The sequence below is a fragment of the Ostrea edulis genome, chromosome 5, assembly GCF_947568905.1.
Source record: "Ostrea edulis chromosome 5, xbOstEdul1.1, whole genome shotgun sequence".
In the NCBI taxonomy this organism is placed as follows: domain Eukaryota; kingdom Metazoa; phylum Mollusca; class Bivalvia; order Ostreida; family Ostreidae; genus Ostrea; species Ostrea edulis.
In genome coordinates, this window is record NC_079168.1 from 89,464,307 (window position 1) to 89,486,822 (window position 22,516).

Consider the following 22,516-nt stretch of genomic DNA (forward strand, 5'->3'; position numbering starts at 1 on the left):
ATATCTATCAAATATTTCGAATAAATGAAAATAAAAAACTTGTTGTACTGAAAATATTTTACAAATACGTTTTAAACATGCTGAAGAGTGATATAGATTTGCCTTATAGAAAAAAAGTTTAGCAAACTTATAGGCCTATTAAATTTTGTCCGAATTGTTTGTGATTCAATTGACATACACCTGCCATGCCGTTCTTGCATGGTTTGACATTTTAGTTTAGGCCTAACTAGGGGCCTAGTTTTTTTTGTATAATGTGTTTGATATTGTTTGTTGAGAATAGTTACTCGGATCTAAGTAATATTAACTGGCGTCTGGACTAATTACTGGTAAGCTTCCATAGATGATTTAATATGTTTTTTGGAAGATCTATGCCATAGACTATAGTAAATATTGACACAATCACTGAATCAGTTATATGGAAAATTTTGTTCCAGTATTGTTCGAAATGAAAGTTTAGCAAATTAGTAAACTCAAAAGCACTAGATGTATAGGTCCAGTACAATCTCTACATTTAGTCAAACATTAGCTTTGATTAAGCAATTTTAGACTGAATTTCTCAAGTGCAATGGCAGATAAAAAGTCGCATAGTAATTTCTGCAAGTTTTATACTTTGAACTAACTACAACACTGTTCTTTTTAGAGTTTATACCAATATTGCATAGTTTTAAGAATTTTCATTAAAAGTGTATGCATTGAACAGGTTGGAAACACTTCCCCTATAACGAGATCTCGCTAAAATGCAATTTAATATCCCTCTTTAGCAAGAAAGTAAACATTACCATAAAGAGGTATTTTGGTGTTTTTATTGAAAAATAATGGCAAACTCCGTTCAATGCTGTATAAGTGCAACACACACTCAACAGGACGCGAATTGTCTCTATGAAATTGACAACACAGTCAAGAAATTTCATATCAAAGTTGCTGCGTAAGAGGGAAGCAAACCGAAATCCAATACACATCGTGAATGTTTTTGTTTTGATTTATATATTTGCAGAAGTATCGGACATTTTTAGCACTTTTTCTTCTTTTCACGTGAAACACGAAGAATGTACTCCACTGGTGTTTTTCTCGGTTACAAGTACAGGATATATTTACTCACTAGAGAGGGACAATTGCATTTTTGCGAGAATATCTCGCTGTAGGGGAAGTGAATCCCAACCTGTCGAAGCATAGATAAGTGTGATGATTTTGTATTGTGAAATCTGATTACTTAGTACTTAAATATGTACTTAGGCTTGTCGTTCCGTGAGAAACATTGACCATTGCTTTTGTCCTGTCTGTAATTGTCATTCTGTCTGAAACTTTAACCTTGCTAATAACTTTTGAACAGTAGGTGCTAGAGCTTTGATATTTCACATGAGTATTCCTTATGACAAGATAATTCTGTGGGTACCAACATTTTTTACCCTTTGACCTTGGAGTTTGACCTACTTTTTGAAAACTTAACCTTGCTAATAACTTTTGAACAGTAAGTGCTAGAGCTATGATATTTCACAGGAGTATTCCTTATGACAAGACCTCTGTGGGTACCAACAATTTTTACCCTGTGACCTTGACCTTAGAGTTTGACCTACTATTTGAAAACTTAAACCTTGCTAATAACTTTTTAACAATAAGTGATAGAGGTTTGATATTTTACATGTCTGAGTATTCCTTGTGACAAGACCTTTCCGTTAGTACTAAACCTTTTGACCTTGACAATTGACCTTTTTTTTTTTAAATTGACATTGGTCATAACTTCTAAATAATAAATATTAGAGCTTTCATAGACATATTGCATATGAGCATTTCTTATGACAAGATCTTTCTACTGGTACCATGATATTTGTCCTTGTGACCTTGGACGTCTTTGGAATAGGCCATTATCGGGGGCATTTGTGTTTCACAAACACATCTTGTTCTTTTTAATTTCCTAATTCTCCCTCAATGTAGAAATAAAAAATACACTTCCCAAAAAACTGACATTACTCCAAATCTCAGGTGCGAATATATTTTAAAACAATGCATAGAAATATAAATAATAAAATGTCTTTCTTTTTTGTTTCATCAGGTGATGAAGGTAGCAATCTTTGCAGAAAAACAAAGAAAGCATTTTATTGTTTAAATATATGTATGATATGCTATGGCAATGGTGTACATGTATTGTACTACATCTAGTCATGTTCTAATCTCCTTTTTTTGTTGCTTTCCCTCCACTTACAACCAATCTGAATTGTTTATTGCATGAACAAAACTGTTATACATGTATGTTTTATTCATGTATGTCCTTTGTACATGTCTCTAATCATTGATGTTCTTTTATGTTATTGCCCCTTGTGGGTCCATAATTTGTGTATAAATCATACCATATATAGCTTGATATAGTAAATTTAGAGAATCATGAATGTACGGGACCTGATGTAAAGCCCTTTTTATTCCTTTCATTTTGAAGGTTACTATGGAGAAAGATTATTCTATTGAAAATGAAAACAAGCCTGATACTGCTGATGTAGCAGTGGATGATGGAGAAAACATGTCAGAAACAAAAGAAGGCACATTAAATCCAAAAGAGGAAAAGTTACATGTAGTCGAAAAGTTGATTATTCAAGAAGCACAATCTGATGATGCTTGTTCTCCTACAGAGGTTAGTAATCAGGAGGGAAATTTGTTGTCTCCGCGCCGGCAGCCAGGAGATGGTGAGCATCAAATGGAGGAGACGCCAGCCACACTACAAAACTCGGGGACCGCTGATAAAGAAGAGGCCATTGAGGAAGAAGATGGTACACGTACTAATTCTTGTCATCTTTTTAAAAAAATTATTCTTGGTCTAATATGTATTCTGTTTGGGAAAAGGTTGGGGGGGGGGGGGGTATTGGGTTTGTTTGCTCTTAATGTAAAACATGTTTATGTCAATGCTTTTTTGCCTTGAATCTTGAATCTGTTCACTTTGTAATCCTATAATAATTGGCAATTTTAGCGATCATCAAATTTTTGTATTATATATTAATGATTGTGTTGAAACCACTAAAATTGAATAATGCAAACAATGCCAACTGCAATAGAAAATTAGTCCTAGATATATGATGGGAAATTATTTCTAGAGTTATCATGATACATGTAGCTTTTGTCCTCAGCATGTTCATCCTGAACATTACTCTTTGATTGGATAATTAGCTTTGATGCCCAGTTGGTTTAGATTTGACACATTTGCTCTCATAAAGACACGTCAGTACAGAGGTAAATATTAGGATAAGCAAGACACTGATCACGTGATCGAAATACTTTATGTTAGAAATTCAATGTTGTTGTGGAACTGGTCATTATCAAAAGCTGATAAAATTGGATAACCTACCAGTTACATACTGATATTCTATAGCTAATTTTTTGCCTTTTAGATGAAGGAATAGATGTATCAGATGGCAGTGAATTAGATGGAGAGGGGAGGATCAAGCTTTTTGAAAGGGGGCTAGAAAGTGAGAAGAAAGGGAAATTGAAATTTGCTCTGAAGTGTTATATGGCTAGTCTACGAGGACTCAAACCACACTCCAATTTTCCTTTACTGCCACAGTGTCTCAGAAATGTAAGCAGTTTGATTTATAGGTATTATTGGTGTGATGAATTGTTTGTATTTTGATGTTGGTTGGTGATCTATATTTAGATTTGTAGATCTATATCCTCATTTGGATGAAACCAGCATTTTTAAACATGCATACATGTATGACAATATTTATTTACTACAAATAACCTGGTTAATAGGTTATAATTGTGTCGCCTGCGTTACGCAGTGGCGACATATAGGGATCACTATCCATCGTCTTGCGTCGTTGTCTGGCGTCGTCGTCACAAAAAATTTCTGTCACAGTTTTCTCAAGAACCACATGGGGCAACTCCCTGATATTTGGCACAGAGCATCACTGTGGCCAACTGTATTGTGTAAGACATTTTCGAATCTGTCGCTTTTCAACTTCCTGTTTGCCGGGACTTAGAATTTTTTACAGCAAAAAAATTTCTGTCACAGTTTTCTCAAGAACCACATGGGGCAACTCCCTGATATTTGGCACAGAGCATCAGTGTGGCTAACTGTATTGTGTAAGACATTTTCGAATCTGTCGCTTATCAACTTCCTGTTTGCCGGGACTTAGAATTTTTTACAGCAAAAAAATTTCTGTCACAGTTTTCTCAAGAACCACATGGGGCAACTCCCTGATATTTGGCACAGAGCATCAGTGTGGCCAACTGTATTGTGTAAGACATTTTCGAATCTGTCGCTTATCAACTTCCTGTTTGCCGGGACTTAGAATTTTTTACAGCAAAAAAATTTCTGTCACAGTTTTCTCAAGAACCACATGGGGCAACTCCCTGATATTTGGCACAGAGCATCAGTGTGGCCAACTGTAATGTGTAAGACATTTTCGAATCTGTCGCTTATCAACTTCCTGTTTGCCGGGACTTAGAATTTTTTACAGCAAAAAAATTTCTGTCACAGTTTTCTCAAGAACCACATGGGGCAACTCCCTGATATTTGGCACAGAGCATCAGTGTGGCCAACTGTATTGTGTAAGACATTTTCGAATCTGTTGCTTATCAACTTCCTGTTTAGTGACAAAAACCATTTCAATAATTTACTTTTTCAACATTATACGTGATATATTACATATAGAATGAACTAGCAGGCGACACATGTCTTCCGGGGAAGACTTAATACTGCGTTTTTTTAATTGGTTAGTATCGTTACCATCCACAGTGTTTAACTCATGCATTCCAACCTTTTGATATAGACCAACTAGGCCCAAGTTTTTGGATGCCGTCCTGCATGAACAACTCGTACAAGCAAGAATTACGAAATCATGGAATATTTAAATTTATAAATTTATATCTTCATTTGTAGAAAGCCAGCATTGGATGGTGAGGGCTTGGTTTAGCCGACTGATTTGACCCACACTAGAATTTAATACACATTCTCGTCTTTTGTACACTATAAATTGTTTTCTTTTTCTGTTTTATAGGTTGCAGATATATTCTACAGACAAGAAGAATGTATCCTTTCTGTAGCCGATTTTGTTTTTATTTCATTGTATCTCTTGATTTGTCAGTACTTCCTGGTTTTAAGAGATTTCTTTTACCACTGGCTACATCGTCCTTAATGTGGTAATCAGATGAAAAAGCCATTCACTTTATCCAAGCTGAGAAGATTTATTATGAGTCTGCATTAATTGACACCACAGACATACAGAAGAAGTTAGGTGAGTTCAATCAGGGTGATATTTATCGAATCAATGTTAGAAGTGTGTAAAACTTAAAGCAATGCAGTACTATTACAAAATTGATGATAGTGATCTCACTTATGACAGAGGACGCACAAAAGGACCAAGAACTTCCCTCCGATGTCAGCGAGGATACAATTCGAGCTGACGAATTCGAGGAGCTGGCCAGAATATGTCTGGACAAAAAGCAGTAAGGTTTACTTATCTAATTCATGTTACATGTATTTGGGTATTACAATGCAATACCAGCTCATGATTTATATTGTAAATGACTGTGAATTTGCATTGTAGACCACAACTGGCTTTGGAATATGCTGGAAAGGTAAGATGCAGACAATCACCATCTTTGTATCTGATAATTCTAAAAAGTCAAGCAGAAATGAGATTTTTGATTTTAATCAGACTGTGCACTTTAGTAACAGTATCTATGTTGTCAAACAGGCCACAAAGATACGGCAACACATTCTAGGACACGACCACCCTGTTACTATAAATAGTCTAGACTTCTTCACACAAGTGTATGCAGAAGCAGGAGCTGACCAATATCAAGGTGACTAACAAGAGAAAGATGGACAGAATACAGCATGCAATTTGTTTCATTTTTTCCACAACCTCTTGCAATTTCAATAATTTTTTGGGTCCATTGAAATGTGAATGAAAAGATAAATTTTAGATGAGGTAAAGGAAAGACGATGAAAAGAAAACTTCCTTGAATACAACATTTTATGTGTTAATCAGATGATCAGTCATTAAAGGAGGTCGGAGTTTAATCAGATGTTATGCAACTGAAACACAATTACGCTGTGAAGATTATTGTATATTTTTTTCTTTAGATAACCTGAAAAGATTTGAAAGTGAGGGTGTAGACTCCAATACTTCTAGTGTCCAATCAGGGATTCTCAATATGCCCGAGAGAGAACCCCAGTCCATACTCCGGAGAAGGAAACCTGGTACACGTACAATATTCTGTAGAATTTTTTTTTCTTGATTGATTTTGATTCTGGTGATGAAGATTCGCATATACCATATAGAAGTGAAAAAATTTAATGATTTGAATATTTCAGGTGAAAGAGATACAGAGAAGAGAGTTCGATTTGATGAGTCTGTAATTAGTAATGAAGACGGTAAGTTCTGTTTACAGTCGACAAAAGACTCCTCTCCTTGTACTGAGAGTTCTTTATGGCAACAAAGGAGCTTTCTGATCAAAGCCTGTCTGTAGTTTATAGGTATTTCACTGTAGTGGTGGCTTCTTTTTTTTTTTTTTTTTTTATTTATTCAGTTTTTGTCATATACATAATACATACTACTCTCTCACACTGATTTGGCTCAGTGGTTAGAGCATTTAGTTTGTGACTGGGAGGTCATGAATTTGAGCCTCTCATGCCTTGGTTGTGTCAAGTTTAAGATGTGAGCAACAGGCTCAAATGAGCTGTTTGATGAAAGGTCGTTTGGTATTTGTCTATATTTTATAGATATCTCACTGTGGCTCAGTGGGTACAGCATTCTCTTTATGAGTGGGAGGTCATGAGTTCGAGCTCAGCTCATACCTTGGCTATGTTATATCACATGAACCGGTAATTTTGTCTGTAATGATAGCAGGAATCTATACCATATCACACCACATCCTAATAAAGAACACAAGTGGGTGGTATGGTATAGACCCCTGCTATTATCATAAAATGGGTATTTTCTGTGGTTTTCCAATTTTTGTGGAATTTTGCAGATAGGAAAAATGCGCAAAATTTATAATCGCAAGGTATAGTTAAGTATAATGCAACCGGAAAAGTTGAAAATGCAGATTATCATTTGATACCTTTTAGGGATCGGATTTCAAAAATTTCTACCCACAATTATACCTGTTGTACAGTATTAGTACAGACAAAATTGTGGATTCCTGTGGTCAAATCCAATACATGAAAATAGGTAGTGATTGCTCCTTCACCAAATATTTGACATTTAGAAGTGAGAGTAACAGGTCTTTTGGATGAGACCTTAAAAACTGAGGTCCCGTATCGTGACAGGCATCGCCACAATGAAAAAAAACCCTCACTGTATAGGTCTAAATTTGTTGTACTTCACCTACAGCTTTGTAATGTCTGAAAAATTCTCAAAGGGATGGAAAACAAACACATTTAAATTCATGCAGCTTCATGTTCAGTCACCTGACTTTACACAGATGGTCCTGAAGAAGTGTTGTTTCCATGGATACTCACATGCAAATATATTCTGTATACTCAGCCTGCTAACATCAACGATTCCAGAGTACCAGTATCTATACTAGAATATGCAGGGGCATCATCAGTGCCTTGTACACAGCATATAGATTATTGGCTCTTGAACTGTGTTTTTTTTTAATGCTGTACAGAATTGATCTTTCTGTGTTTCTACTGTACATCCTGAACAGTATGCGTTATTTTGCTTAGAGTTCTGAACATTGTGCTGTACACTTGTGAACTTTCAGTATGTTAGTGCAATCCCTGCATCTTTGTGCTATTCAGTGGCATGTTTCAATCTTCTTTGGATTGTTTCTGTGCATTTAACATGTTTAATTTCCAACAACCACAAAAAATATCAGTTTCTATCATTGCTTCATGATCATTCTGGCCATGCTGTTTTTGCCGATTTGCTGCTTAACATCCATGTTAACTCCAATAAGACAGAAATCTGTACACTCTTCTATTGGTCAATTTATTTGATTAAGAAAAATATTCAAATTGATAGAGATATCAGTTAGGGCTGTTCCAGAAATGATCAAATGGGAGGGTCGGGCGGCAAATGATATTTTTTTGTGTGGGTGGTCGTATTTTTTCATATTTTATTTGGTCCGTGGTTGGACTGTTAAAAAAATATTTATTATGGGTAGTGGGTAGTTTCTATTGTTTTATTTTGTGCCACGTGGGTGTTGAGTTTTCAGAATATTTTTGTTGTCGCTCTTGTCGTGTTGGTTACAAAACGTCGGAGGGAAAATTGAAAACGTGCTTTCGAAATCGGAAGTAACATAGAACTATTCGAGTTGTCGCTCTTTGCAGCGCATAACTTTCCATTACGGCACTCTTCAAATTAGAGGCGCGTTTAGTAGGGTCCCTTTGGACGTGATGGCTGCGAACTCTGTTCTGTAGATTATTACAGTTTACAGTGCATCGATTTGGGGAATATTTTGAAACCAATAGGTATTCCGTTTTCTAATAAAAATAGGCAAACCTTAGTTGATTTATACAAGGGTACCGATGCGTTATATTTATCAGTCGGTGTGATGGTGATATAGAGGCCTCCGGGCGCGGGCTCCAAGACGAACGATTCGTGGAAAAACATATCCATACCCATTTCATGATAATAGCATCGTTTGGACTCCCAATCTTTCCAACATTCCCGCCATAGATGCCTTTGATTGTTGATGTGACATCGTTTCTTCAGAAAACCTCGCGAGATTTGTACCGTTTTCATTTTTTAAAATATTTTTGTGGTGGGTCTGGTTAGTTTTTTTGTTTTTTTTATTAGATGGGTCATTGTAAAATGAGTTTATTAATTTGATGGGTCATGGGGTAATTTTTTAATTTTTTTTATGAGTGCTTGGTATATACAAAAGGTGCCTCCCGACCCCCCCATGTATTTATTTCTGGAATAGCCCTTACCTGAAAGTCCGATACTGTATTTAAAACTGTAAATCATAACCTTTACACTTTCCTTCAGAGTGTCAATTTGGTTCTGACTGAGCCACTTTGACTTTCCTCTCTGTATGATTATTGGGTTACCAAATCTTGGCAGCAGTATTTATGTTTTATAGTCAGAAATTTAATCACTTATTATTGCAGTGTAATCCCTCTATAATTGTTGTTGTATGTTTTAATATCAGTTGAGAATTGCAGAGCTATAAAAAAGATGAGCGTGATCTCATTTGGGATTATGCAGTTCAAGTCACTGTTCTAAGGAATTCTCCGACCACTCATTCTTAGAAACATTCTTGAATTTATTAACAGTGTGTTACTTCATAGTACAACTTAAAAATGTGAATTAAAAAAAATATTTTGCATCCAATGAAAACCCGAATGCACACATGTCTAATTTACTAGCCCGATCATTGAAGAATTTTGATACATATTGTATGTATTCAAATTAACTAGCCCTAAGGGCTATGTACGCTCTTTACAAAGTACTGACCCTAATCCATTGTTTACTAGCCCCAGACCATTGATTGAGCCATCAGTTATTTCGAGTCCTGAATTGTGACTCAGGTGAGCATTATGGAACATTGGCCTATTTTACTACAGCTAATACAATAAGGCGAGAACAATTTCCAGTTGTCATGCTATTTATATGAAGAAATGCTCTACTAAGAGTGAATTTTTATTACAGATACATGTATTTACAAAAAATTTCGAATCTGACACCATAAAATTTACAATCAGTAATGTCTGCAAAATTTATTCTGATCATATATGGACAAAACTTGGACAATTGAGGAAAATTGAAGTGTGATGTATAAATATTTTGCATTTCATAGTCACTTGTGTGAGTGAAGTTTATACTAGCACTCGCGTCTTAAAGAGATTGATTCACGATTTTCCTCCAAATTTTGTTTTTCACATAAAATGATCAAAATCTAGTCTAATATCTTTAGAAGGTTTCACAAAAAAAAATAAGGTTATTCATCATGACAGAAGCTCATTATAGAGAGTTTATTATTTGTTTTGAAAACAAAGACTGAGGCTTGTTATTGTTTATAGGTTTTCAAAAATAAATGGATATATTGGCCAAGTTTAATATATATATATATATATATATATATATATATATATATATATATATATATACACATGTATATATCACATCTCAAGTATACTTTAGGTAAAATGTGTCATTTAAGGGGGCCTGATACAGTTATTTCTGCCCCAGAGATTTTTATTAAATTTGTATCATTGATGAGTTGTACTTGCGACATTTTATTAAGAAAATAAAAAATGATTTTGCCCGTACAGTATTGTGTAGGGGTCGTCTCAAAATATCAGCACCTTTACTATAGGACCTTATGGGATTTTCTTCGAAAATAAAGAACTTTTCATATTTTTCATATTTTTGCCCTAGAGTTTTCAATCTTTTCAATGTATGTGAAAGTCTTAGACATATTTGACAATATAATGAAATAAAATCAACATGTCCCCATTTAGAAAGACCAAGGGACCATCTCAAAGTTTCCTCCCTGTGACATTTTTGGCTCTCATAAAACACTATTAGGCAAACTTTTGAAGACGAAACCCCATAATTTTGTTTGTAACTTCCTCAATTCATAGGGACTTACCAAATCTATCAAAATAATCTATTGGGTGTGTATCGTGATAGAAAATGAAATCTGAAGATTGATTAGGGAACGTTTCAAAGTTTTCATTTGAGAATCTATTTATTATATAGTTGTAACTTCTGCATATATCAACAAATATATTAATGATGTTTAAACACCTTTAATTTTGTAATGACTGATAAAATAAGAATATTATGGTGTACATGTATAAGGTTCAAAGGGACTATCTCAATGTTTAATTTCCTTTTCAGCCAACTTTTTTTCTTATATTATTCATCAATATTAGGCCAAATTTGTTGGACGAAAGCGCGTATCATTTTGTTTGCAATTTGCTCATTCCATAGGAACTTACTTATGCTCTTTTAAAATCTATTTTGTATGGATCATGATGGAAAATAAATCTGGGGAATTGCTTAAGGAATATCTCATTTTCTTCTGATAGTCTGAAATAGTTATACCCGTTACATGTAATAATGATTTTGTGTGCGTGATTTAGATGTTTCTTTGAATCTGGGATACTTGATAATTGTAGTACATTTACTAACTTCCATATGATCGGGAAAATAAATTAAATAGCTATATGCATGTTTGATATAGAATAAAGAAATATCAGGAAATAGTTATATATCTCAGAAAAGTTAAAAGAATCACAAGATTATATTCTCAAAACTTTACAAATATATTTTTCGATCTCATGCGTAAATAACTACAACGCTACTTTATAAATGATACTATCAAAAGTTTAACCATTAGGCCTACCAATGGCTCCATGCATAATTCAACTATGGAAAAATATACATACCAAGGCCAGAGAACATAATTAAAATCATCAGGTCGTTAAGTTTACTATTCGGGGGGGGGGGGGGGGGGGGGGGGGGGTATACATAGCAAGGCCAGAGAACATAATTAAAATCATCAGGTCGTTAAGTTTACTATTTACTGCCATTATGTACCTATATACTCGAAATCTCTATGAAGTGTATTGTTTTACCCAACAACATTTACAATATAGATGTGATCTGAAATATATAAATTACAGAATTTTTAATTGGAAAACGTGTGCACTATACCCATAGTCTGATTATATAGGAATGGGATATTTATTAGAGGATCTACCAACGAAACATATACATGTAGACCTACGGTGCACAATAAAACTGTTAAAACACTCCCTCCTCTTTCTCATCAGAACAGCAATCCTCATCATTTTAATAACGTACGTATACAATATTTCGAAATACGGATTGCATTATAATAAAAGTTACATTGACCTTTTGGTAGAAAATAAATTATTTTAGTGAGAATGAGATGCTTTGAATACACAAAAAGTGCGTCACAATGCATGTTGAGTATGACGCAATGTGAGGTTAAAGTGTGACGTCAGCATTAATACTATAGTGTAGAATCTTTGTTGGTTTTTTTTTTAATGAGAAACAAGTATTCTACAATAGATTTGCGTCAAATTTTATTAACTATTAATTTACTATCTTCGATATCGCTATTATTTTTCCATTTTGGATTTTTCTTTCCTTGTAAACTAGAACAGAGCATACACTTAGGAAATTTATTTTGAACAATATATGCAATCTAAAATAACTGACATTGTGTTTAAAGCATGTGTCATGTATATCACTTCTTTCTTCTTTTTTTTTTGATGATGTATTCATACTTTTGTGTGTATTTTCATGCTGCCCCACGAGGGCCCTTGGCGTTTGGAAATAAGATATGAACATGCAGGGGAAAATATACATGTATATACATGCGTATGATAATAATAATAATACCCATATTTATATAGCACCCTTTTCATACACTATGTACGCTTTAACACATATTAAAATAAATGATCTAGCTGACTTTATCTTTGGACATAGGTCGACGTCGAACTTTTTTCTATAGATAATTTCTTTTTGTAATATCCCCATGTGTTCAAACCACCGGGAAATATTGTCTGACGTCTGCTCTGGTCTTCTCAAGCTGTAAAACCACTTTTTAAACAAATTTTTCTTATTATCTTTAGAATTTACTATATTTGAAGATGAATTAACAGTCCTTTAGTTTTTTATTTAAAAAACATCGTATTTGTTGAAATATCTAGAACTCACTTTTTACGACTTCATGAAAGTGAAACGATGCGCAACAACTGCGCAGAACGCGAAAATTCGAATTGTACTCGGCCTCGTTAAAAGTTAAAATTTGTGATTGTACAAAAAGAAGATGCTTTTAATTACAAAATTAATGTTTCACTGGTTTGTTTGTTTACATAACACAGAATCAAAGCTAAAATATTGCATTCAGACCGTCCAAATTTTGGTTGTCAACATTTAAATGAGCTATATTATTAATTTTTAACATAAAAAATGAAAAACATTTCTTTCGCAAAACGTGAACCAGTCCCTTTAACTTGGCATCCTCAAGCTGTTAAAAGATATTCTGCATTGCAAGCCTGAATGCAATTCTAATTCTAGTACTCTTGATGCGAGTGCCTTGTCACCCATTTTATGTTTCTCAAGTTCAGTTATAATCTGAAATTTTATAACCTACCTAGTGTGTGATGTGAACATGGTTGATGGATTTTCCATCGACCTCAGGCACCTGGATTACAAGTCAAAACTTCAAACAAGCCACTATTATAATAGTTAGAAAAGACAATTTGATGCAATTAAAAAAAAATTGCAGAAAAACTATACATCATCATTGGAATGGATCCAAGATATTTGCATAAATGTTAGCATGTTTTGTTTCTGAATGTTCACCAAAATGAAATGCTGTATTTCGAGAGTGTGCCAGGTATTACAATGTCAGAACCCACAAGTTTTCTCCCCGTTAAACTGCATTCAACACAGAGAAAACCTGTGGGTTCTGACGATGCAGGAATGCGTGACCTAGATAGATTATTTTAGAATTGTTAATGAAATGTTTTATCCAGTTTTTCCATGCATATTAAAGAAATATTAATAAGGACATGTATGCACGTTTGGCACTAGTTTCAGATTGTTTCAAATTGTTCATCCTTCGTATAGATACAGTATACAAGTATTCATTCTGTAAAACGTGTGTGATATATTGTCTTTTTACATCAGAGGAACAGTGCGCCAAGGTTTTTCTGTGGATCCTGTTTGCAATCTGTGGGGTTGTGCTGTTATTCCTGGGGGTGTACCTCTACTGTCATGTATCCATGGGGAGCACCTGCACCTCCTACAAACACCAGATCAAGTACATGTGGGACCGAACCAAGTACTATTACTACCACTACACACAGTCTAAACTCCGAAAGTTTGTCTGATTCAGGACTGGAAAGTGTCATGTGGAATCAGCTTTGGAAATTGATACATGGATTCAGGACTTGAAAGTGACATGTGGATTCAGGATGAAGAAATAACAAATAAAAATTGGTATCAAGATTAGTTGATTCAAATCTGACATAAGAAATACATACATGTAATGATAAATAAGAATTCTGGTAGACATAAGGTTTTCTATGATCTCATTGCTGCCAGGTTTATTATTTTCTGGTTTACTTGGTACTAGTATAGAAGTACATTTTCTGGTTACTATATTTTACATTGTATGGTACTGCATTTACAACTTTAAACATTTACAAGTGTTTTTCTCTGTTTCACATGTATAATGTTCAGTACGTACAATGTATTTGTATTAATGATATAGATTGTACAGTGATTATTTCTGTCGAGAATCTTGCTGCTTGAGCCAATATAGATAACCCTGTCTTGTGTGCAAGCTATGATTTATAAAATTTGATGTTTGACCAGTTAAATTTGTAGGCGATTGAATCTACTGAGTTTTTGGAATCGAACAAGTCATTTGCAATTTACTTATAGTACCATGGGTATGATTTTAATTTAATTCTTAAAGTACAACTGTATGTGATATTTGATACATGTACTAATTTATGGGGAATTTACAGTCATGGCCTCATACCAAGATTCTCTGTGCAGACTTTGGATTTCAGAGATAGAGGTTGATTACTTGTACATGTACATCTAAGCATTACTGTTATTAATCATAAACTTGTATTGTACATTTAAAACAAAGTAGTGTCTGCAGAACTCTCTGATGTATAAGAAGTTTATTTTGATTTACCGTATAAGAAGAATTTTTAGCGAGGATTGAATTTTGACATTATTAGCGAGAGTGATGAGGTCACTAAAATTGAATATCGCTAACATTTTATTACATATTGGAGGTAATAGTTATCTTTCTTACAATTATTAAGTTGCTAAAATTTATAGCTCATTTACCCATTTTTATGGAAAAATTGCTAAAAAAGTTCACTTGGATACGGTATTTCTTCATGTAAAACTGATCAAATGTGATATACCACAACTGTGATCTACACATTCCTACGGAACAAAACCGATATGCAATATTATTGTTAATGAGTGTGTTTATTGTCCATCGTTCTATCTTACTTTTTCTAGTCGATATCGTCTGTCCTTGTTGTGCGTTGTATTGTATATTGGGTGTTGTTTTGCATATATCAATTTATGTTTTTTTTCTATATTATTGATATTATTTCTCTATAGACATTCACTTTAAGAGCACAGGCAATGATATCGTTTGGGTTCGAATTCACTATTAAAGAGTAATCTTTGATAGTAAATTTGAACCCAAGCGATACAATTGCCCGTGGTTTAGAGAGGGAAAATCATCTCTACCATCAACTTCAAATTTAAACTTTGTGGGTTTTCATTCTTGATGGAATTTTATTGGAGATTGGCTGCTAAGCCTCCTGCTTGTAGAATATGCCACAGTTCTACTGTAACTACAAGTCCTCCCCAGAAATCTTCATTTAGAGCTGGGCTGTCATTCAGTGTCGGGTTCTGCCTTCATTAAATGACTAGAGCTGTACGCTTTCAGAATTTTTTTCAGAGTCTAGTTTTGAGTGGAAGTGTTTTGCTGACTCGGGTCTATATTTGTAGTTACATCCTTTGATCCTCTCACTTTGATAGCAGTCTAAGGAAGTCAATTATAGAATCTTATCGTTGCTGATTTGGTTGAATTTTGTTTCTAATAATTATTACCATAGCTAGACTGTCTATTTAAATCCTCATTCAGTCTCCGACCATGTTGTGACATGTTTGCATTTTAGCCTAGAATAAATTGACAAGGTTGATTCCTTTCTCTCATTTTAAGCAATATGTATTACCTTACTGCTTTGGTGTTAATTGATGCTGTTCATATATGTACTTCATTAAATGTTCATGAATTTTACCAAAGTTTTCAAATATACATCTATAGACATTTAATTTTAATATTTTTGTGGCTAATTAATATTTTTATGGCTGATTAATACATGTAAATATTTGTATTTTCTGGTAGATCTCAGTATTAATAGTACCAGGTATTTGCAACAAATGTTGGAAGACATGCAATTTGTCTACTCTGATAACAAAACAAATGTATTCAATATTATAGAGAGAAATCTGGTTTGTATTTTATATATTTATTATCTGTATTAAAGATTTAAATCTTAAATAGTTTTACTTTTGTGTTTTATTTTCTCAGCTTTAGACACAAACCTAGTACACTGGGTTAACAAGACCATATCATAATTAGCTGTAGGAAAGCTGCATGCTTTTTATGCCACCCTTCAGAGAAGAGGGGCTTATTGCTTTACGCATGTCGGTCGGTCGGTAGACCACATGTCCGCTCAATATCTTGAGAATCATTCATTTCATCATAATGATATTTCATGTGGGTTGGTTACGAGTAGAAGAGGACCCCTATTGATTTTTGGGTCAAAAAGTCAAGGGTCAATCCACTCTGGACAAAGGAAGATACTGTCCGCTCAATATCTTGAGAACCCTTTGCTTGACAGACATCAAACTTGGTACACTGGTACGTCTTCAGGAAATGACCACCCTTGATTTTGAGGTTACATGGTCAATGATCAAACTGGACATAGGAATATACTTTCTTCTCATTATCTTGAGAACCCTTTGCTTGACAGACATCAAACTTGGTACACTGGTATAACTTAAGGGGAAGACTACCCCTATTGATTTTAAGGTCACATGGTCAAGGTCTAACTGGACGTAGGAATATACTGTCTGCTCAATATCTTGAGAACCCTTTGCTTGACAGACATCAAACTTGGTACACTGATGCATCTTCAGGAGAAGATGACCCCTATTGTATTTGAAGTCACCTGGTCAAGGGTTAAACTGGACATAGTAATATATTGTCTCTTGTATTCTAAGAATCATTTGCTTGATTGACACCAAACTTGGTACACTGGTACAGATGAAGGAGTGGATGACCCCTTTTGATTTATGTCACATGGTCAATCCACTCTAAACATAGCAATATATATTGTCTGTTCAATATTTTGAAATGGTTTGGCACTACTATCATTTATATGATGCATGTGTATAACCCTTTTTAATTTTGCACAATGGGGGGCATAGATGTTCTACAAACATTTCTTGTTTTGGTTATGTGTTGTAAGACATATTTTATAGAAACACAAAATTATATGCATGAATTTGTCCAAAGCTCCTTTAAGCATGTACTCTTTAGAGCCAAGTTCGTGGGAAGATGGAACAAAACACATTTATTAATATTTTGATTTATTTCAAATAACCGGTATATGTATTTTAAAAAAAAAAACTACATGTATACTTGGCACAGGTATTCCTCTGATGGTACAAATAACTTTTCTGAACAATTTAGTCTGAATTTGATCAACATTTAATTTCTGAATGGTTAAGAGTGCTTCCTACTGTAACTAAATGAACAAAGTATTACTTTTTATATGCCAGTCTTTAGATGGAACGTTTTATGGTATGGTGATTGTGTCCGTCCGTCCGTCTGTACCACTTTGTGTCCGGCTCGTAACTCAAATATATAACTATGAAATCTAAAATCTTCAAACTTTACGGAGAGGACTTCTATAGGCAGTGCCTGCTGTCCAATCCTATTATGAATTATCATAATGAAATACTGTTGAAATTAGATTAGAATCTTCAAACGTTTTAGCTCGATCACCTGAGCTAAAAGCTCAAGTGAGCTTTTCTGATCGCCTGTTACCCATCAGCTGTCTGTAAACTTTTCACATTTTCGACTTCTTCTCCCGAATCAATGGGCCAATTTCAACCAAACTTGCCCAAAAGTATCCTTGGGTGAAGGGCTTTCAAGTTTATTCAAATGAAAGGCCATCCCCCCTTAAAAGGGGATATACATTTGTAATCACAAAAATGCAAAAATAGGGTGGGTCATTAAAAATCTTCTCAAGAACCACTGAGCCAGAAGAGCTGAAATTTGTATAGATGCCGTCAACATAAGCAACATTCTTTGTCATAAAAGAGTTCAGTCGTATATTCCAACTTATTTCAAGTTTAAGTTTACACCCTGTATTTTGTACAAATAAACTTCTGCTATTGTACCCAAATGTTTTAATTATAAACAAACTTTGCAGTGCCTAGATATAGAACATCTTATACTTAATCCACCTACGTGTTCTTGTTCTTCATCTTCTTTCAACTATAGTCCAGCTGGACATGTGACTACTGATTAAAGAATTAGATAGGTTACATGAGGAATATCTTTTGGTTCCAGCTGACAAAGCTAGTAACAACATTGTCTTTACATGTAATTGTAAGGCTCATTATTGCATTACTGTATTTTAAACGAACTTGGCATTAATTCCACTTTAGGTAATCGTACTTATACTCCAACTGCCCTTTCAAAAGATGAAATTCTTCAAAACTGTGCTTCAGTTTTCGACACATTTAATATCCCAGTCAATGGGTCGAATGATTATGAATTACCGTACCTATACTGGATTCCTAAACAACATAAAAACCCTTACAAACAAAGATACATAGCTGGATCCAGTAAGTGCTCTACCATTTAGCCTCTATATCTTTACTCCTCACAAAAATATTAACAGCAGTGAAGGAGAAACTTCAAATTTACTGAGCGACTACATATGTCGTTAATGAAATGGGGATTCTAAAAAAAAATCTAAAGAACTATTAGTAAACTTGAAATTGCAAAACTTTTCCCAAATCAATAACATCAAAACCTATGACTTTTCAACGCTTTACACAACCATTCCTTACATAAATTAAAGACTACACTTTTTGACATCGTGGACGGCTGCTTCTTCGGCAAAAATGGAAAACGGAAATATTCATATCTAGTGATCTGTCAACCAAAAAATTACTTTGTTGAACACCACTCTGATTCCACACACAAGTACTCTGAAGTTGAAATAAAAAATATGCTAGAGTTCCTCATTGACAATATATTCGTGGTCTATGGTGATCAGGCCTTCCAACAGTCTATTGGAATTTCCATGGGCACGAATTGTGCTCCTTTGTTAGCTATTCATATGAAGCAGAATTTATTCAAAAATTTCTACGTGTGAAGAAAAAATCTCTTGCTGTGGCGTTCAATTCGACATTTAGATATATCGATGATGTTTTGTCTATTAACGATACTAACTTTCATTCATATGTCGATTCAATATATCCTTGTGAGCTCGAAATAAAAGACACCACAGAGTCATCCACTTCTGCTTCATACTTAGATATTTTATTGAAAGTAGACATTAACGGCAAACTGACAACTCAACTTTATGACAAACGGGAAGATTTCAGCTTATCCGTTACCTTCCCATATTTATGTAAAAATATTCCACTATCACCTGCATATGGTGTTTATATTTCTCAACTGATTCGATACGCAAGAGCTTGTTCTGCGTATGGTCAGTTTTTAAATCGAGGCAAGCTACTGACAAACAAGTTGTTGGTACAAGGGTTTCAAGAGTCGATTAAAGTCAACATTTCGCAAAATCTACGGTCGTTATAACGATCTAGTTTGCCACTACAACATATCATTGGGTCAAATGCTGTCTGACGTGTTTCATACCGATTGTTAGATCGTTCTTGGCACACTGATTTTAACTACGGATAACACCGTTTACCTGATCAAGATATAGGGCTCACGTCGGGTGTGACAGGTCGACAGGGGATGCTTACTCCTCATATGCACCTGATCCCACCGCTGGTGTGTCCAGGGGTCCATGTTTGCCCAACAAGCTATTTTGTATTGCTTATAGGAGATTGATCATTGTTCATTATCTTCACCTTTCCTTTCATAAAAGCTTCCTGACATAGTGCACATTAAAGTTTGTTAAAATCATGACCCCGGGGGTAGGATGGGGCCACAATAGGGGATCAAAGTTTTACGTGCGAATATATAGGTACCTCTTTGAAAATCTCAAGAATCACTGGGCTAGGAAAGTACAAATTTAAATGAAGGCTTCCTGGCATAGTGCAGATTCAAGTTTGCTAAAATCATGGCCCCAGGGGTAAGATGGGGCCACAATAGGGGATCAAAGTTTTACATACTAATATACAGAGTAAATCTCTGAAAATCTTCTTAAGAACTATTGGGCCAAAGAAGTTTACATTTAATAGTAAATAATAATAATAATACTTATTTTTATAGCGCCCTATATGACTATAAAAAACCACTCTAAAGCGCTGCACACAATAAAAATGATACAGCATGTTATAAAAGTAGTAAAAAGAAATTGTAATAGCATTAAGACAGACAATATCAAAACGATGCTAGCAAAACATCAATAATGTGAAGTAAAATTACTAAAATCTAAAACATGATGTGCACGAAGAAAGTTCCACGCCGTACAAATCAAATGATATAAAATATAATAGTTGAAATAAATATACAATTATACACTTGAAAAGGTTATGTTAAAATGATGGTAAAGAAACCATAAAGATTTAACCACCTATAATATACTAATAATATGCAAGTCTAAAAAGATGTGTTTTAAAATGTTTTTTAAAAGTGTTCAAATTCTGACAACGGCGGAGGGTATGAGGCAGAGAGTTCCTGAGTGTATCTGCTGCCACATCCAAGCGCCTGTTTCCATATGTGGAGGTTCGACATCTAGGTCTAACTAATGTCAGTGAATTTTCAGACCTTAGGGAACGATTTGGTTGGTAAACAGTGATCACCTCCTCCAAGTATTTTGGTGCCATCTTATGAATCACCTTGTATGAGTAGAGGATAATTTTGTATTGGTTGCGCCTGTCAATAGGAAGCCAATGTAAAGAAATCAGCACTGGAGTTATGTGATCACTTCTCTTGGTACGGGTGATGATTCGTGCTGCCATATTCTGTATCCGCTACAGTTTTGCCAAGTCGGTAGTGTTAATACCGGAAAGAAGGGCATTGGCGTAGTAGAGCCGAGATGTCACGAGGGCACATACTAAGGCCTTGTACGCATCTTCTGTAATGAGCAACCGTATTCGTCTGATGTTCATGATAGCAAGCACGAGACACAGATGAGATTTGCTTTTGAATGCAAAGTGTCTTATCAAACCATACACCTAGGTTCTTCACAAACGGTGCTTCACTGATAACAGTGTCGGCATAGTTCAGATGGTACGATAGTGAGCCAGTGACTATGGTTTTCGGTGAAAAAACAATGAACTCTGGTTTGTCCTGATTTAATTGTAGCATGTTAGCGGACACCCACATCTTTATTTCGTCCATACAAGCCTTAAGGCGGCTAGCGGTATTTTGCCAGTCATCTTTAAGTTTGAAGACTAGATAGGCTTGTGTGTCATCTGCATAACAACAATGTAGAACATTGTTTTAACGACATATTCCACCAATAGGTTTGGAGAAAATGGCATAGAGCCGAGGTCCTTGGACAGATCCTTGTGGTACACCGCAATTGAGACGGAAATCATCGGAGAAGGTAGATCCATTTACATGGCCCCCGCGGGTAGGTTGGGGCCACAATAGCGACCAAAGTTTTACATGTGAATATATAGGGGAAATCTTTAGATATAGTCCAAGGTGACTTAGGTGGGCGATCTGGCCCATGTGCCTCTTGTCCAGCTGATCTTTGGTAGAGGGTGGGTCGTATCTTAATGATAGGTCACTGTGACCTTCGATTAAGACGATATGACAAAATTCTGTCCAACTCGAAACTGGACAATTATTTGGTCTATAATCATCAAACTTGGTCAGTTATAACCTGTTTGAAATATCTACCAACATAGGTGCATGTATAAGCTTCGTGGGAGTATTAGTCCCATTAGGACAGGTTCAATTGCCTTTGTCCTAGATACATGTAACCACACAGCGATACCAATATAACAGTATTTTATCATACTGTATAGACATATATGTATATGTGTGGTATATTGCGAAACGGAACGGAACCGGTTATGAGGTAACATGAAGGGAAATCCACTGTGAAAAGTAGAGGGTTGTAAAATAAGATACTGGATTTTAAAGTTCCACTTTTATGTATAATTGTGCCCACTCATTTTGGCCTATAAAAAGTAGAGGGTTGTAAAATAAAATACCAGCTGGTTCTAAAGTTGTAGTTTTGATTTACAATTGTGTCCAATCATGTGAGTTTTTCGTCTGCGTTGATATCTGTAGTTATCACTCGGCCTATTTTCAGAGTGATCAACTAATATATAAACCGTAGAAAAAGAAAGCTTCGACAGACACAGGGAAAACATGTAATGTGACATTAATTTACAAAACCGTGAGCATAACAATATCAACGAAACACAAGTATTCAAAATCTTTACTAACACAAGGAGTTTTTTTTTTTTTTTTTTTTTTTTTTTTTTTTTTAAATTGCTAGCAAATGCAAAAACAAAAAATAATGATAATAATAAAAGATAAATTAATAAAAATCCCTGAAATAGTATGCCGAACTCTTTTATGAAACAAGACACTACTTGCATATGTATAATAACACTTCATTTTCGATGTGTTTCGTTCCACTCCGTTGAATACTAACATCCACACAGATATTGGTATCTTGCAGAACGGAACCAGCGCAGAAATTGTGCATTTTACATCGAATACAGTTGACTCAGTAGCTACAGATATCAAAGCAGAATAAAGAAAAGTTCCTGAAAGAGGGGACACAATTTTACATTAAATAAAC

The 22,516-nt window shown here is 34.8% G+C and overlaps 1 protein-coding gene across 1 annotated transcript; it reads left to right on the forward strand.

The window, feature by feature from the left end:
- The first annotated feature begins 167 nt into the window (after nt 1-167).
- LOC125651000 (uncharacterized) lies at nt 168-16,038 on the forward strand. The gene is made up of 11 exons (XM_056139230.1): nt 168-326; nt 2,432-2,759; nt 3,375-3,559; nt 4,986-5,016; nt 5,136-5,222; nt 5,331-5,433; nt 5,535-5,565; nt 5,685-5,793; nt 6,077-6,193; nt 6,308-6,367; nt 13,623-16,038. Exons 2-11 carry the CDS (start codon nt 2,438-2,440, stop codon nt 13,823-13,825), a joined length of 1,248 nt encoding a protein of 415 aa, XP_055995205.1. The 5' UTR covers nt 168-326; nt 2,432-2,437; the 3' UTR covers nt 13,826-16,038.
- The last annotated feature ends 6,478 nt before the right edge of the window (nt 16,039-22,516 follow it).

Coding starts and splice junctions, on each gene's coding strand:
- LOC125651000 (XM_056139230.1), top strand. CDS start 2,438: ATGGAGAAAGATTATTCTATTGAAAATGAAAACAAGCCTGATACTGCT. Junction 5,566..5,684: donor CTTTGGAATATGCTGGAAAG/GTAAGATGCAGA, acceptor GTTGTCAAACAG/GCCACAAAGATACGGCAACA. Junction 6,368..13,622: donor TGTAATTAGTAATGAAGACG/GTAAGTTCTGTT, acceptor TTTTTACATCAG/AGGAACAGTGCGCCAAGGTT.